Raw genomic sequence first — 16326 nt, 5'->3', positions numbered from 1 at the left:
TTAGAATAATAAGAATCGTTTTTGTCATCATATCAATGCCATTTAGAAGGCGAGGGTATCAGCCAACCCATCAAGCTCACGTCGATAATTCCTATGTTCACCAACCTCAAAGAAGAACTTGCCTAGGAAATCAGTCGCACCCTTAATCATCTTCCATCCTTCCTTGAAACTCTCCGGTTTCTGAGGGCCAGCTGCAGTAACCACGCCATACGACTCAACGACACCAGTGCTACTCTGACTAGCAAATTGTACAGCCTCCACACCTAGAAGCGCCTGCTTGACAAAATCGACGGCCTCACCTGTCGCGCCGAGCGCTTTGAGGTGACCGAATGTTTCTGTTATCCAGTGGCGAATCCGTCCGATCCTGGCAAGGGTCTTGACGTGTGGTCCACCGGGGATGAAAGTAGCGTCGAACATTGTAGAACGCACACCCTCGTATTGGTGTTCGGGTGTTACGCCATTTCCGGTCTGGGGGTCAACGCCATCTGCGAAGATGGGCTGTCTCTTTGTGCCGATGACAAATGGCAGAGCGCCAGCAGCTTTGATGGCAGTATACACTCCGTTAAAAGCGACAGAGTCGAAGCCGTCGCCAATGATTATGGCGATACGTCTGCTGGCCACAGTTGGTACACGAGGCTTGAAGTCAATTTGTGAAAGACCGCGAGTCTTTTTGCCGTGGTTCTGCTTTCCGGGAGTTTCAGGTGTTGGGGCGCCGACCATTACGGCGACTTTCTGGGCGAGGGAAAGATCAATCTCTGCAATACGCAAGGCCATGCGCTGGTAGACCACAGGGTCGTCGCAATGGTCAAGCTCAAAGCTAAACGCTTTGGCGACGTGGTGTTGCTCGTATTCAGTAAGAGAGTTGTAGAATAACTGCGCCTGGTTGTGATGTTCGCGGAACTTGGGTCCCTGGCTACGCTTTTTGATTGCCTGGATCTTCTCGGGGTAAGAAACGAATCCACCGCCCTCAGGCTTGATTGGTGGTACCGCATCAAACCGATTCGGCCAGTAGTTGACTGTTCCCTTAGTGATCTTGTGACGCATAGCGCCATCGCGATTATGGTTCATCACGGGGCAGACTGGGCGGTTGATTGGCAACTCTTCCCAATTAATTCCAAGACGCGAAAGTTGTGTATCAAAGTAGGAAAAGTTGCGTCCCTGTAGGAGAGGGTCGTCAGAGAAATCAATTCCGGGCACGATATGACTGGTACAGAAAGCGACTTGCTCCGTTTGAGGGAAGAATTCGTCAATGTTGCGGTTGAGTTCTAGCTCTCCAATAACGCGCAGAGGAACGAGGTCCTCGGGCCAGATCTTCGTAGCATCGAGGGGATCAAATTCAAAGTCATCTTGCTTCTCTTCTGGAATGACCTGAATAGCAAAGTTCCATTTTGGGTATGCCTTGTTATCAATGGCTTCCATGAGATCTTTCCGGTGGAAGTCGGGGTCTTGACCGGCTAGCTTCAAGGCTTCGTCCCACACAAGTGAATGGACGCCTAGGTGAGGAATGAAGTGGAACTTGACCAAGTGACGCTTCCCATCCTTGTCGACTAGAGTATAAGCATTGACTCCGAAGCCTTGCATCATACGGAAGGAGCGAGGAATGGCTCGATCGGACATGGCCCACATGAACATGTGGGTAGACTCGGGATGAAGGAAAGAAAAGTCCCAGAAGTTGTTGTGAGCGGTCTGAGCCTGGGGTACTTCGTTATGTGGCTCTGGCTTGACAGCGTGGACTGTAACAGTTAGCAGGAGTATGAGTTACTTGGCATGTGTTGCACTTACCAAAATCAGGGAACTTAATAGCATCTTGAATGAAGAATACGGGAATGTTGTTTCCAACCAAATCCCAGTTGCCCTCCTCTGTGTAGAATTTCACTGCAAATCCACGAACATCTCGGACAGTATCGGCACTTCCTCTGCTGCCCTGAACGGTAGAGAATCGAACAAAGATAGGCGTCTTCCTAGAGGTATCATTGAGGATACCAGCATGACTCAACTCGGGAATAGCCTCTTTCAAAGTAAAATTCCCGAAAGCTGCGGTTCCACGGGCGTGCACAACTCGCTCGGGGATACGTTCGTGATCGAAGCGGTGGATCTATATGCCAGGGTATGTTAGTAGATTCCTCTTTAAGGCCAGCGAGAGCGAAGCGGTAACAAACCTTTTCACGGGCGATCTGATCTTCCAGCAAACTAGGACCGGAGGTCTTGTCGTTTACTATCTTCAGCCAGTGATCGGTATCAGAGACCGGTACGCCGTGGTCAGTGGTGAAATTTGTCTTCTTGTGAACATCAGCCGTATCGCGCGAGAGATCAATCAACTTCTTGTCTTGACCAGCGGTGGACTGAATAGCCTCCTGGACCTTGTGAAGGCCTCCAGCAACAGTACTCGTCATGGTAAACTTGATGTGACTAATTGGACTTGACTGGACAAATTCTAATGAATGCGCGGAGAAGTTGAGATGAGAGAGCTGATGAGGGGATGTCAGGTCTTTAAAGCAGTTCTACAAAGATACGATGACATGACGTTCTCACGGCCTGATGCTGGAACGTCATGTTGACGCGCGAAAATAGCTTCTAAAGCAAGAGTAAATTGAACAATAACCAACTTGGCATTGGTATTCATAACGCTAGGTATCGCTCATAAGAGTCTAGACCAACCCCTCCATCCTTTGCGTTAAATGAACGGCCATCCATATGACCGACTCATCCAGGAAATCGATGAGAACCCCCCCCCCCCCCCCCCCTATTCCAAACATATTGCGGAATCCCTTAAATGGGCCTTAATATAGCGTTCGATAATACAAATCAAAGCATCGCGATTGGCGGAGATTCGATCAACAAAGCATGACGTCACAGGTACAATACCTTCCTAATCCGGTAATATGCTCTTCTATTGCCTGTTTGGGCCGCTTTAGGGCTAAGCATTATCAGACCCCAAGACCCAATCCTTAATCCATCCACGAAGCCATTCTGACTGTATCGGATCCAGGCTTTGCAAAGACGGACATATTTTCGCAGTCTGCTCAATAGCCAGTGGCTTTGCGCGATCTGTATTCATCATGAGGCTCTCATAAAAGTCCAGAAGCTTGACTGCTGGATTTTCGCTGAGTGTATCAGCAGTTATCGAGTGGTCTATTTTGGCAACGCCACTCCTTGTCGAATTTGCAGCCGGTTGTAGGAGCGCAAGCCATTCATCGTATTTAAGTACTTTTATGGCACTTGTAGACGACGAGGTTTCGTCCAGAGCTTCAACGACTGTCGGAACGAGACTTTGCCAACTTACCCAGTTGGGGTTTATGGGATGATAGACTTGGACTCCTGTTATGTCCGAGGATTTTGCCTCAGTGCCAAACGAGATCTCCAGTAATAGTGTGGCGAGCTGGTCTATAGGCACCCAGTCGATACGATCGAGCACACCGGCGTTCTCCCCGTCTCCTCTGTATCCCAGCGATTCAGGGATGGCCTTGAGATAATGGGAGCTGATCACCAGACTTGGCAGCCATTCATGCCGGTTCCAGCCATGTGGAACGCCTTGTTCGGGGGTCGATGTACCTGCGATTTGTCCAACTCGGGCAACACGAACGTTTGCCAAATTGAGCATTTTGGATGCATAGTCTAGTATTCTTTCCGCGACGTATTTGCTTTGACCGTACCCCATGCCTGCGGGACATTTGACATCGCTGATGATATGCTCCGGAACAAAGTTTGGATCAGCACCAGAAGTTTGATGATAATCTGAGACTGGACTGATAGACGACAAATATACAGTCGAGGCTAGGCGAGGTGCGTGGGTTGCAAACGACATAAGACCTAATACGCCATCTAAGCTGGATTTGAAAGACTGCAGAGTCTGGTTGAAATTTACAGGCCATGCGTTGTGGATGAAATGGGTTACAGTTGACTGTAGTTTGCGATATAGGTCGACGTCTTCCAGGTCGAAGTTCTCTTTGGCCAAATTCACTTTCAAGAAAGTAACTCGGTCTGGGGATAATTCGATTTTGATCCCTCTCTTTGCATTTCGAGCTTGTTGGATAGCCTCAGAACCAGATGCACGATTCAAGCAATATACGTGAGCAACTTGGTCATTCTGTAAGAGCTTTTGTAATATGTAGGATCCAACTGCCCCCGTTGAGCCTGTTAAAGCAACTACTGCGCCTCTGTTTGTAACGGCCGTGTCTGGTTCATTTCTTCGGCTTTCAGATTCGTTGACAGAAGCAGCCAATTTGTCAATTTCTTTTTCATACTCCGCTATTGTCGTCGAAACAATATCCACACTCGTAGACTCACTTGTCTGAGACATTACCGTTTTTGTGAGCAGGTCGATTGAAGGACTTGAATAGATGGCACTTGGCGATATGTTGAGCTGCCGGCTCAGTTGTAACACTTGAAGCGAGTCCATTCCAAGAGCGAAGAAATCAATGTCATTAGACAAGCCGGTATCCCAGTCGTGATCTCCGAAACAAGGTCGCCTAGTTTTGCAGACACTGCATCCGGATCAGCCAAGTCGATTATACTCGATACCGGCTTAGACGAGAATAGATTCTGGGTTTCACGCTCAGCATAGAACTTTTCAATCTCTTCTTCGTACAAGACAAGCGTTGCTGCTCGCTGAACAGTCTCTTTAGCAGCGCGTGGCAGCGGCTTTGAAGGATCTGTGAGGATAATATTCTCCTTCGGAACTCGAGCATGGGCAGGGCAGTCTTTATTAGCTGCCTGCACATTCTCCCATATTCTGTCAATAACCTGCTCGCGCTCTTCTGGTGATAGTGGATCATTATGATGAAGCTCGATGAGTAAGCACGCTTCGAAACGTTGAGCCCCTACGACCACAGCTGAGCGAACTTCAGGATGTCGTGACACTTCTTGCTCAAAGGAGATAGGATTTGTCTTTTCACCGTTCAAGAAGACGATAATATCATCTTTTCGCGCACGGTAGCGCCATAATCCCGGTAGTGTAGGGTGAGGAGTTAGAAGATCCCTGGTTTCGTATTCTTGTAGTTCTGGGAAATGAAGGAATACAGGTTGCAGTTCTTCATTCTCCTTGCTGCGCACAATAACCATTTCGTGCAATTCTCCATGATGATGTCGGTATTCGATGTTAATATCAGGGTGAATATTGATGTACGCCCACTTCTCTTCATTCTTGCTCCCATCGGTAAGCGAATGAACCTGACTCAGCAGACTGACTTCGCTTGATCCGGTTGTTTGGTATACCGGAATCTTAGAAGCGACAAGATCACCGGCTGCTTGTGGTACGCTTCCTCCCGCAAAGTAGAGATGCTTCAACTTGCGAGATACGAATTCCAAAGCATCAGGGTCTTTACTCAAGTCTTCCAGAATAAAAGGTAGAGCAAATGCCCAATCCATGTCGACATGTTTGACTGCATCAAGGAACTGCGCTGTTGATAGTGGCTGAGTAGGCAAGGGGTATACAGGCACACAGTCATTGAACGCTGACACTACAAGCCCAAAGCCAATACCGGAGATATGGAAAGGTGCCAAAATGGTAAACCAATTCCCCGAACGTATGGTGTCATTGCCACTTGAGAATCCCTCTGGCGCTGGTAGGGACGTTAGATTGACTGTGCGAGTCACGAAGAGATGTGTGTATATCAGTGGCTTGGGAATTCCCGTGGACCCTGAAGTATGTAATACAAAAATCGGCTCGTCCTTGGCTGCTTCATATGACTTTTCATACGGATAATCAGGCGTTGCATTATTCTCATCACCACTGAGGAGGTCCTGAACAGAAGGGATGTGGATTACGGTAAATGATCCTTCTTCCAACACAGCGCTAATGATAGGAGGCTGTGGTTCTACAGTGACGAGTTTCGTACACTCTAGTCGTGAAAGCAAATTCAATTGCGCAACTTTGCTGTTGCGTGGAGATGGTAGAAATGCCTATAATATTATTACTTTTTGTGATATCACCACAACTCATCAAAAATTGCACTTACTTTATATCCAACCTTGATGGCGGCAATAACCACAATAAAATACCTCGGGTCAAATGGGCCAATGTATGCTATCGTCTCAAAATTCGAACTCGGGCCCAACTGGTTATGCAGAAGCCATGCAACCTTGTTGATAACATTATAAGCCTGCTGATTTGTTGCTGTTTGCAACCCTGTTGCATATGTATGCTCTGAAACAGGATACTGAGCCCAGGCACCGTCTGGGTTTTGATGTGCGCGGTTTTTAAAGACCAGTGGTAGAAGCTGACGGCTGTTGGATTGGGTGTCGCCTTTGCCCATTTTGTCTTGGTTTTTGTTTGGCCTATGATTCAATGTTTATATCTCGTGGAAAGTTTAGTCAACTTGATTGAGAAAATATGTTTTACGACACAGGCAAGACATGGGATACTCTTAATCATTTATATTCAGACCATTGAAAGAACGATTATTCCTTTGAGGTGCTACCAGCCTGTGTCGAGCTCGGAAAATATTGCTCTACTTATTTTTAGTGGCGCGTCTCTTACATAGGAAGTCACCACTCAGCCAAGCTGTGCACGTCTTTGACTCTTTGAATGCATGTAAGTGTTTGGGGCGCAATTAATTTAACTTTTATATCAGCTTCATACCGGATGAAGAGCTAGTATTACCTTATAAACGGAGGCCTGATTTGACAGCTTCCACGTCAACCATCTCTGCTACATAAAGGATTTCCTAGTCCGGTGAACAAAATATTATTCATTTTTTTTATGCTCAACGCAGAATAGGGCAAAGGCACTGCTGAGGTAGCACTGAATTGGTCCCCCAGTGTGGCTGGCTGATGCTAGACACCATTGACGTGGCCGTCACACAGATAGATCTACTTCAATTCGACGACCGCTAGCCCTTGAGTGGTTTTTCAAAATGTCTTCCTCTCCTTGATTTTTAAAGACTACTTAATATTGCACGCAGGACTTTTGGCTCATCTTGGTTCCAATCGTGCCAACGTTTTTCGACTTCCACTGGATCCCAATAGATGCTTACTCTGGATTTGGATCTGACCCAAAGGCTCCGACTCGGTGGTTTAGTCTGGAAGATATATAGAGTATCAGGGATATGATATTTCTGCCTCTCCGTGTTTGCTTTCGTTCTGTATGACAGAGAACTTAGGATGAGGAGTCTGTGATATGATTCAATGACTGCTTGCAAAAGGTTGTGCCGTTGCATTGGTTGGATGGATGAGTTGCCATATGTCGTTGCCTAGGATTCATCGGAGATTATGTAGCGCCACATCTTGTTGTATTCGCATGGGTTAGGCGGCAAATATGCTGCATTGAGCACTTATATGAACGTGCATTGGTAACATCTCCCACTCTAGAGGAGCAAGCAGATTCAAGACGTTAAGAGCAGAATCCACACTGCGACGAAGGAGAACAATCTGATTTCCATGACTGGGTTGAGACTCAACGATATCCGCTGCGAGGCAGAAACATGCAATAGCAACATGGCTAGCATGTAATAAAACAGGCATTAGGTGCCCGAGAGGTGCATACTACGTTACAGGATCCAGACTGGAGCACGTTGTCTAACACCAAGGTAGACTTTATGTCTCGATTGGGATATCCAACCCACGAACAAATTGCCGTGTCGGGACAAACCTAACTACAAAGAAGCTCGATAGTTTGAATGTGTAGTTCAATGTATTAATTATTTATTGATTACTGGAAATAACTCAATATACGATCAGAATACAATAATTATAATGCTTGCTATAAATACAACTGTACGACTAAATGCTAGAAGCCTTCTCACTTCATCAAAAGTCCAACGGCCCAGGGTACACTCAAACCACGCAAATCACCATAATGCTGACCAACACCCAAAAATACAATTGGAATACTCGTAGCATGCACCATGCTTACAAGTGTTCCCACCATGTCGCCGACAGTGTCACATTTACTAATGATAAAACCATCCAGATTGCGTCCTGATCCGAATGCTTGGTTGAAGTTACGTGCTTGCATCACACTGTCCGTACCGACTAGTGCTTCACCAACCATAAATATCTTGTCCGGGTTGGCGAACTTTGCAAACTTCTCCAAAGAGGACATGAGACGTTGGTCATTGTGACGACGACCGGCGGTATCGATTAATACGACGTCAAACTTATTTGCAGCTCCGTAAGCAACAGCATCTTTGGCAACATTGGCTGCATCCTTGCCGTAGCCCTTCTCGTAAAGTTCGACCTCGCCAATGTTCTCTCGAGCACTGAGTTCAGTCAAATTTCTTACGTGGACACGCAACTGTTCGACAGCACCAGATCGAAAGGTATCACAAGCAGCAACTAGTACGCGGTAGTTATTTTGTAACAAGAAAAAGCAAATCTTGCTCAAGTTCGTGGACTTGCCAACTCCGTTCACACCGACGATAGAAATAACATAAGGACGAGGGGCTTGCCCCTTCGCAATTGGTGCTGTGACGGCTTGGATCTCATGCAACAGATCCAAAGATGATGTTGGAGTGAGGATCTTCCGTAAGGAAGCTTCCATGGCAGTTCGTAGAGCGGCATCGACGCTCTGGAAGTTTGCTGTCTTCTTTCCGACAAGTTCTTGTTTAACACCCTCACACAATCTGAGAGCAGCTTCACGGGCAACGTTCTTCTTCATAAGATGATCCTCCATTGCCTTGAGGGGTTTCTCGAGATCCTCTTCCGTCAAAGTCTTTCCACCCACAATGTTGCGGAAAAGCCCTCCAATGGCGCCGAAGCTGGATCCGACGATGCCGCTACTGCCGCCTGACTTCGCTTTCTCGGAGTCCGCTTTTTCCAAAATCGAGTGTACCTCATCGCCGAGATCTTTCAGCACGAATTGTCCTTTGGCAGTCTTTCGACCCCATGTATCCTGAGCCACCGCTTCCACTACAGGTGCCGGGGTTGGTTCATCCGCTGCAGCGGCCGAGTAGTCCAGATTGACACCATCATCCTCATCCGCGAGACCTTCTGCGGTCCAAACTCGCGCCTTCTTTTCTTTCCCAGACTTTCCCTTTCGGGCACTTTCATCGCCCGAAGAAACGTTCGCACTGGCATTTGCAGCTTTACGCGCGCGTCGTGATACTCGACCAGCTGGGCCGGATTTTGCCGTCAGGAGGTGGTTCGTAGAGGGAGTCCCGGGTCTGGAGGATTGCGGTGTAGCGACTGGCGAGCTATCGTAGGAAGTCGCCGCCGCGGGGTGCGCAGCCTGTTGCTGCGCTTTTATAAGTCAGCGGGGAGATGATTTGACTAGACGTAGATTCTGCAACATACCTGTGAGAAGTGAAGGGTCTGATGGCGGAGGAGGGCCGCCATTATCCGATGCAACTAGCGGATTCTTCTTGCCGTCGTCGTATGAACCGGTATACTCGTCGATGGAAGGGCCGGTGGTATCCTCCAATTCTCGAACTTGTTGGTCGAAATATTTATCAAATGGATACTCGTATATCCTCGCTCTCGAGCTTTTGAGTTGATCCTTGTATAGATCCACGAAGATAATTGCAATGTTGTCCAATAGTTTATCTACCCAACTGAGATGAAGGAGCGACTGGTAGACGGCCTAGAACAATCATTATTCACGATCAGTCTTCTATCAGGATAACATCTACTCTGATCGCACAGCACATACCACAAATATCAAGCCCAAATCCTTTGCTCTCCTCCATTTCAAAGTGTATTTTTCCTTCTTGAATGCTGTCGAAGCACCATCTGTAGGAACGACCTTCTCCTCAATGAAAACCTCACTGATAAGACTGTTGATGATATGCGAGCCCACTGGGGCATACGACCGGGACCACAGCACCACGCCGGAGGTGGTGACGATTTCGAAAGCGTCCAGCATTTTTCTATATTATCCTGCGCTCGATTCTATAATTGCGCGAAGTATGATTGATGTGAGACCGTAAAAGAACGCAGCGGACTTTTGTTCTTGTCCAGGTGGCGGCGGGGAGCTTCTAGGCGCGCGGCCGGCGCCGCTCACGGGCCACGTAAGTTAGTAGTAGTTGTTACCTAAGGAGCCTAGGCATTTCTATTTGGACCACTGCACATCGACATTTCTATACTTCAATTCATCCAACTTGACACCTATCCCTTCACATCCTCTTCAGGATCACCACTACCAGCTACGGATAATATTCTTCCATTCCTTTCGTATAGTCACTCGCTGGTCAAAATGCAACGGTCGCCCTTCGCTCCACTACCAGCGCAATCTCCTCCGCTACACCACCCTGTACCGCAACATGTCTCGACAGTGCCCATGATGCGTTCACCACCACCCCCAGCTTCTCAGTCAGGGTATGACAACCCATACCAGCCAGCTCCAGCCCAAGGGGGCAGTGGCACATTTGCGCCGAATTTTGGCGGGTTCATGACAGACCCCACGGCTCAAATGGGCTTCCAGGTTGGTAAGACGGCTATGATGGCTGGTCAAGAATATATGGAACAAAATGTTAGTAGATCCACATATTGTTATTGGCTTCATATACTGACTCAAACGTTAAGATAAACCGTTACGTCTCGATCCCCGCGCTTAAACACTACTTCAATGTCTCCAACTCATACGTTTTGAGCAAGCTCGCGCTCGTGCTCTTCCCCTGGTATCACAAGCCCTGGTCACGACAACAAACTCGAATGGCCGCCACTGCAGGTCCTGATGGTCAAATACAGCAGCAACATTATGCTTCGGTCTTCCTTCCCCCACGCGATGACCTCAATTCGCCTGATATGTACATTCCAACTATGGCTTTTGTGACGTATATTCTGCTTTGCACTGTCATGGCTGGTCTACGCGGAAGCTTCCACCCGGAGTTGCTAGGTTCTATCACCACGACTGCTTTAGCCGTCGTTATATTCGAGATTCTTTGCTTGAAGATTGCCATGTATATCCTCGCCATTAGCAACGATTCTCAACTGCTCGACCTGGTAGCATACTCGGGTTATAAGTTTGTTGGAATTATCGTTGTTTTGTTGGCAGCTGGAATCGTCACTCCGGGACGAGGAACTGGTAGTTGGGTTGGCTGGGCTGTATTTATCTATACATTCCTTGCCAACGCTTTTTTCCTGGTATGTCCAGCTCACCGTCAATTGTCATTAACACCGCTTGCTCATAATTTCATAGCTACGATCCCTCAAATACGTTCTTCTTCCTGACTCAACCAGTGATGCCCCAATGCGTTCGGGCACGATGCACACTGTGGCGCGCGGCCAACGCAACCGACGCACACAATTCCTCTTCATCTACTCCTACGTCGTCCAGTTCATTTTCATGTGGGTTCTGTCACGGGAAGGTCCACCTGCCGCCACAGCAGCTGCAGCTTAAACTTGGTCGAGCAATTTCAAAACCCTCCTTTAGAATGGATTGCTCCAAGCGAGTGGTGTTGGAAGTTTATATAACAATGTATGACATATGCAGCGGTATTATTAGTATGTAGAACTGCGTTTAACGTGATCATGATGATTCATTCAGTCTATTCAAACTATCTTTTAATCTACAGTATATCCTCACAAGTCGATTTCTCTATAACATATGCAATGAAGCAAGTCTTTGCGGAATATATCACAATCTGCAACGAATATTCGTTAGTTTGACTTCGTTGAAAAATGACAATGAATATAATGTTTGAATGAGAGGTCCTCAGAGATCTTGGTGATAAAGGTAATATCAACCGCCAAAGGCGTCAATTACTATCTAGGCATGATAAGGTGTAATCATCGGGAGGGGTATGACTGGGATAGAAGTAGACGTACCGACCGATGAAATGCAAAACCCAGCGGATCCAAAACCTGGCGGCAGTGCAGGTTGTTAAAACAAGTTACCTATGTCTGATGGCAAGCCATGTTAGTCAAGCACCATCAAGTATACTTTTGTGGAAAATGTAATGATAAATCGAAGCAAATCAGAATATGTAAGAAATTGAATATCACACGACAGTTCTGTATCGAACCTCCGGCGAGAGGTTCACAGAGACTGGGTCAATCGCAAATTACCGCATCATGCAAATGGAGGCAAGTTAAGGAGATCTAAATGCTTACCATTGGAAAGTCGGCTCAATGCACTGACAGACATTAATCAAGTGCACTGAGCAAGTGGTCGTGGTGTTGTAAACATAACGGAGAGACGAGAAAAATCGATGTTGACGCGGAAGAAAAGTTCGCTTTAGCTTTCTCGGCACGGAAAATTAATGTTTCCGCTGACGGAGGATGCTCTTCTGCAGCTAAGCCGAAACGGGAACGCCAGCAACCCTAATGAGAATGGCCGCACCAAAAAGCCGCGCACAACCGGCCGCGACTACTGATTGGCTCCGTCCTAAGCGAGAACTTCATTGTGGGCTCCCTCGTCCCCCTTCCACCCATCAGCCGAAATTCGCGATCACTGCACAGTAAGTACGACTTCGACTGTTCAAACGTTCTTCTCGACAACAATCATACAACCGCCGCACAAACGGAGTTGTCGACCGTGAGTTTTCGCTGTTTCCTCCGCGCATTTCTCTACACAGACACACACGCCTTTTGAATTTTTCTTGCCAAAGACGCCAGCATATTAGCAAAAGACGACCTTGCTAACTGTACTTCTGATCTGCAGACAGTCTTCGCCATGGCCGCCAATATCGATATCAAGACCACGTCGTGGAAACTCGTGGAGGTCGGCCGAGTGATCCTCATCCGCGCAGGACCATACACCGGCAAGCTGGCCACCATTGTTGAGATTATCGACCACAAGCGGGTATGTCGAACGCATCCTGGATGGATTGAAGCGAACACGAGGAGGATATGGCAAGAATCAGTCGGCTAACAACGACGAATTAGGTGCTCGTCGACGGTCCTTCCACTCAAGAAGAATTAGGTGCTCGTCGACGGTCCTTCCACTCAAGAAGAGAAGATTGTCCCTCGCCACGCCCTCGCCTTGTCCCACGCTACTCTCACTCCCTTCGTCATCCCCAAGCTTCCTCGCGCCGCCGGTACTGGCCCCGTCCGCAAGCTCTGGGAGAAGGAGGAAATCGACAGCAAGTTCGCCTCCTCCAGCTGGGCCAAGAAGAATGCTCAGGTTGAGCGACGAAAGAACTTGACCGACTTTGAGCGCTTCAAGGTTATGCGATTGAAGAAACAGGTATGACCACAACTCGACGCGCAGAGGTGTATATCCAAGTTGCGCAGATGCTGACAGTTTTACTAGTCTCGCTACGAAGTTCTCAAGACTGCCGCCAAGGTCAGAGCCTCTGCTTAAATCTTAGGCGAAGGTTCCGGGGAGAATAAATGAGGGAGATGATTCGTTTCTTCTGAGTTGGGTGGTTTTCCAAAAAAGGCTGGAGTTCATGTGATCATGCGCTGTTGTTGCATTATAAACTTTTTTTTTGAACAGCGACACATCCATCTTATTTGAGAAAAAAGCCGGAAACAAAACTTCTGATATCCGGAACGGTTTTAGGTAACTGTTCTTACTTGAGTCATGAGCTGTTTTCTTTTTTTTTCTTCGTTGTACTACAGATCGATCCTGGAGGACACGGCAAAGAGGACATGCCGATTTCATTCTGAGAATTACGGAATAACGAAATGAAAAGTAATATCAGGACGAAGAAATGTCCTTACTTGTTCAATCTTGCATTGCTGTAAACTTAATAGAACGGAGTATTACGACTTACCTTACAATGTACATCGCATATAATGGCAACTAGTACTAATATTATGTAGAGTGGTGAACTCAATGCCTCAGGCACATATTCGGTTAGCGCACTAACCCTTTTGGGCCAAAGGCGCATCGGCCCTCATTGAATGTGGGAATTCACACAGCTTGCACAGCGGGCTTCAACACCACCACCAAAGAACAACAAAATTGTACATCCCGCCAGCAACCTGCCAGAAATCCTCAGGTACGTCATATTCCAGTTTCATATCGTCAATTGTGTCCTGGATCGAATTTTTCCACTTCGATTCCTCCCACTACCCCACTACCTATATAACCTTAGCAGCTCGCTACGTCCGTTTCCTCGAATCCAGCACATAAAATCGACATCGACCCCATCGCTAAGAACAGCGCAACAAGTACTAACCTGCGGGTTTTGATTTACAGGTGTTTTTGGAACTTCACATCAATTCATCAACATGGCCAACCCCAGAGTCGAAGAGCTCCCCGACGAGGAGATCCCCAAGGCTGGTGTCGAGGATGCTGGCAGCGACTCCGAGTCTGAAGCTGGCGAGGAGCCCACCATCCCAGGTGGTGCCGCCGTTACCATTCACTCCCGCAACGAAAAGAAGGCTCGCAAGGCCATTGGAAAGCTTGGATTGAAGCATGTTCCTGGTATTACTCGTGTTACTCTCCGCCGACCTAAGAACGTAAGTCTATGAGACCTCGTGTGGATTAGCAGACGCCTTGAGACGCCGACCATGAACATGAGAAGCGAGGATATTACTGCGTGGAAAAGGTGGCTGACAAATGACAGATCCTCTTCGTCATCAACCAGCCCGATGTCTACCGCTCCCCCTCCTCCAACACCTGGATGTACGTATATGACATTACCCAGCTCAAAGAAGGATCAAGCTTACACTAAGTAGCATCTTCGGTGAGGCCAAGATCGAAGACTTGAACGCACAGTCCCAGGTCAACGCTGCCCAACAGCTCGCCGCCGCCGAGGCCGCTGCCAGCTCCGACCCACACGCCGGTCACGACCACTCCCACGAGGGTAAGGGCAAGGCCCCCGAGACCGAGGGAAAGAAGGAAGAAGAAGATGATGACGGCGAGGAAGTCGACGACTCTGGACTTGAGGCCAAGGACATTGAGCTCGTCATGGCTCAAGCCAGTGTGTCCCGAAAGAAGGCCGTCAAGGCTCTGAAAGAGAACGACAATGATATCGTCAACTCGATTATGGCGCTGAGCATATAGGTTTAGCGTGATCTTGTTTTCTGTTGTCTCTAAAATTCAAAATTCAAAATAAGCCTATTAGCTAGTTGGCTTATTTCGATTGTGGAGCTGGATGAAGTTGATGCTCTATGATGTTATGTAAATCAATAAGCATAAGGCATTTCCACGAACCATGCATTTGTCTAGTCGATAAACGAGCATCGTAGTTGTGTATCAAAAATAAATATCAAAAATAAAGAGTTACTACAGTATACGATCCTCTCAAGCATTAACTAGGTATTATTAGTTTGTCAAGTTTGTTCCCGGCTTTCGGCGGCTGAGATCACGTGATAAATTCGGCAAAGAACAACAACCTCCTCAATGTCCCGGGAGCATCAAGTTTGCACGTCAGGCTCTTTCTCCGCTCATAACCACAACACCATCACAATGGCTGCCCCAGTACGTCAATCTATTCACTCCTCAGATGATATTACGTACAGGATGCAATTGATCGATAACTAACCCGATACTTCTGACCACAGCGTAGCGCCGCTCTCAAAATCGACTGGACCAAAGTCACCAGCTCGCTCGGCCTTCGCGGCCAAACCGCAGCATCCCTCCAAGCCTTCAAGAAGCGCAACGACGATGCCCGCCGCAAAGTGACCGTTCTGTCCGAACAACCCCAAACCGTCGACTTCGCGTACTACCGCAAGACCCTCAAGAACCAGGCCGTCATTGACGAGATCGAGAACCACTTCAAGACCTTCAAGCCTGCCACCTACGATCTTGGCCGTCAGCTTAAGGCTATCGATGCCTTTGAGGCTCAGGCTCTCAAGTCGGCCGAGGAGACCAAGGGTCGCGTTGAGGCCGAGTTGGTGAATTTGCAGAAGACTTTGGAGAATATTGAGACTGCCCGGCCGTTTGATGAGCTCACCGTCGTACGTTTTCTTCTTCTCTGGCTTTAATTGCGTGTCTGGGATATACTAATTCTTTATAGGACGAGGTCGCTACCGCCCAGCCCGAAATTGACGAAAAGACCGCCTCCCTCGTGTCAAAGGGCAAGTGGATGCCAGCTGGATACAAGGAGAAGTTCGGAGATCTCTCCATCTTGTAAACAGATTATACATATTTGTTTGCATTTGACGGCTTTATTTATCTTTCCTCTCTTCGTCAATGTTTTCAAGCGACTGCAAAGCAAGTGCAAAGCGAGTGGAAACGGTGTATTCAGTCGTTCCTGTATAGAAACCAACCAACTGTTCAATTAGATGCGTCTTCTCCAAAGGGGTTGAAAGACCCAGTTTACAATTGTATTTCATTTGTCTGCTAATTTGTTTGAGTTTGATCGGTCTGCCTCGTACGGAAGTACTGCACGTTTGACATGCTTGGATTTCCCTCTCAAGGTTACATTTGTAAGCGTGTGCCGGTATCGAACATCACCACGACTAGTGTTTTTTTCCTAGCAGCACCAGCAGATCATTGAATAGGACAACAAATAGAACAATTTCGGCAAAATGGCAAATGTTTATTATCCGCAG

The 16326-nt window shown here is 47.6% G+C and overlaps 8 protein-coding genes across 8 annotated transcripts; 4 read left to right on the top strand and 4 right to left on the bottom strand.

Annotated features, from left to right (window-relative positions):
• Nucleotides 1-42: 42 nt before the first annotated feature.
• Nucleotides 43-2393, bottom strand: EYB26_000224 (uncharacterized protein; the record flags this gene model as incomplete). Its single annotated transcript, XM_054259541.1, has 3 exons — nucleotides 43-1733; nucleotides 1783-2095; nucleotides 2160-2393. 3 exons carry the CDS (start codon nucleotides 2391-2393, stop codon nucleotides 43-45), a joined length of 2238 nt encoding a protein of 745 aa, XP_054115516.1.
• Nucleotides 2394-2917: 524 nt separating this feature from the next.
• Nucleotides 2918-4300, bottom strand: EYB26_000223 (uncharacterized protein; the record flags this gene model as incomplete). Its single annotated transcript, XM_054259540.1, has 1 exon — nucleotides 2918-4300. The coding sequence occupies one exon, from the start codon at nucleotides 4298-4300 to the stop codon at nucleotides 2918-2920; it is 1383 nt and encodes a 460-aa protein (XP_054115515.1).
• A 71-nt stretch (nucleotides 4301-4371) lies between these two features.
• On the bottom strand, nucleotides 4372-6254 carry EYB26_000222 (uncharacterized protein; the record flags this gene model as incomplete). The annotated part of the gene is made up of 2 exons (XM_054259539.1): nucleotides 4372-5901; nucleotides 5958-6254. 2 exons carry the CDS (start codon nucleotides 6252-6254, stop codon nucleotides 4372-4374), a joined length of 1827 nt encoding a protein of 608 aa, XP_054115514.1.
• Nucleotides 6255-7738: 1484 nt separating this feature from the next.
• EYB26_000221 (uncharacterized protein) lies at nucleotides 7739-9799 on the bottom strand (the record flags this gene model as incomplete). The annotated part of the gene is made up of 3 exons (XM_054259538.1): nucleotides 7739-9177; nucleotides 9232-9517; nucleotides 9587-9799. 3 exons carry the CDS (start codon nucleotides 9797-9799, stop codon nucleotides 7739-7741), a joined length of 1938 nt encoding a protein of 645 aa, XP_054115513.1.
• Nucleotides 9800-10129: 330 nt separating this feature from the next.
• On the top strand, nucleotides 10130-11275 carry EYB26_000220 (uncharacterized protein; the record flags this gene model as incomplete). Its single annotated transcript, XM_054259537.1, has 3 exons — nucleotides 10130-10405; nucleotides 10459-11019; nucleotides 11075-11275. The coding sequence occupies 3 exons, from the start codon at nucleotides 10130-10132 to the stop codon at nucleotides 11273-11275; spliced, it is 1038 nt and encodes a 345-aa protein (XP_054115512.1).
• A 1275-nt stretch (nucleotides 11276-12550) lies between these two features.
• EYB26_000219 (uncharacterized protein) lies at nucleotides 12551-13180 on the top strand (the record flags this gene model as incomplete). The annotated part of the gene is made up of 3 exons (XM_054259536.1): nucleotides 12551-12679; nucleotides 12800-13063; nucleotides 13130-13180. 3 exons carry the CDS (start codon nucleotides 12551-12553, stop codon nucleotides 13178-13180), a joined length of 444 nt encoding a protein of 147 aa, XP_054115511.1.
• Nucleotides 13181-13657: 477 nt separating this feature from the next.
• EYB26_000218 (uncharacterized protein) lies at nucleotides 13658-14833 on the top strand (the record flags this gene model as incomplete). The annotated part of the gene is made up of 5 exons (XM_054259535.1): nucleotides 13658-13677; nucleotides 13753-13823; nucleotides 14024-14286; nucleotides 14394-14452; nucleotides 14506-14833. The coding sequence occupies 5 exons, from the start codon at nucleotides 13658-13660 to the stop codon at nucleotides 14831-14833; spliced, it is 741 nt and encodes a 246-aa protein (XP_054115510.1).
• Nucleotides 14834-15238: 405 nt separating this feature from the next.
• On the top strand, nucleotides 15239-15905 carry EYB26_000217 (uncharacterized protein; the record flags this gene model as incomplete). The annotated part of the gene is made up of 3 exons (XM_054259534.1): nucleotides 15239-15250; nucleotides 15334-15729; nucleotides 15789-15905. The coding sequence occupies 3 exons, from the start codon at nucleotides 15239-15241 to the stop codon at nucleotides 15903-15905; spliced, it is 525 nt and encodes a 174-aa protein (XP_054115509.1).
• Between the last annotated feature and the right edge of the window lie 421 nt (nucleotides 15906-16326).

This window comes from Talaromyces marneffei, chromosome 1 (assembly GCF_009556855.1).
Source record: "Talaromyces marneffei chromosome 1, complete sequence".
In the NCBI taxonomy this organism is placed as follows: Eukaryota; Fungi; Ascomycota; class Eurotiomycetes; order Eurotiales; family Trichocomaceae; genus Talaromyces; species Talaromyces marneffei.
The sequence above is the reverse complement of the archived record's forward strand: the minus strand, read 5'-3'. Positions and strand labels throughout refer to the sequence as shown.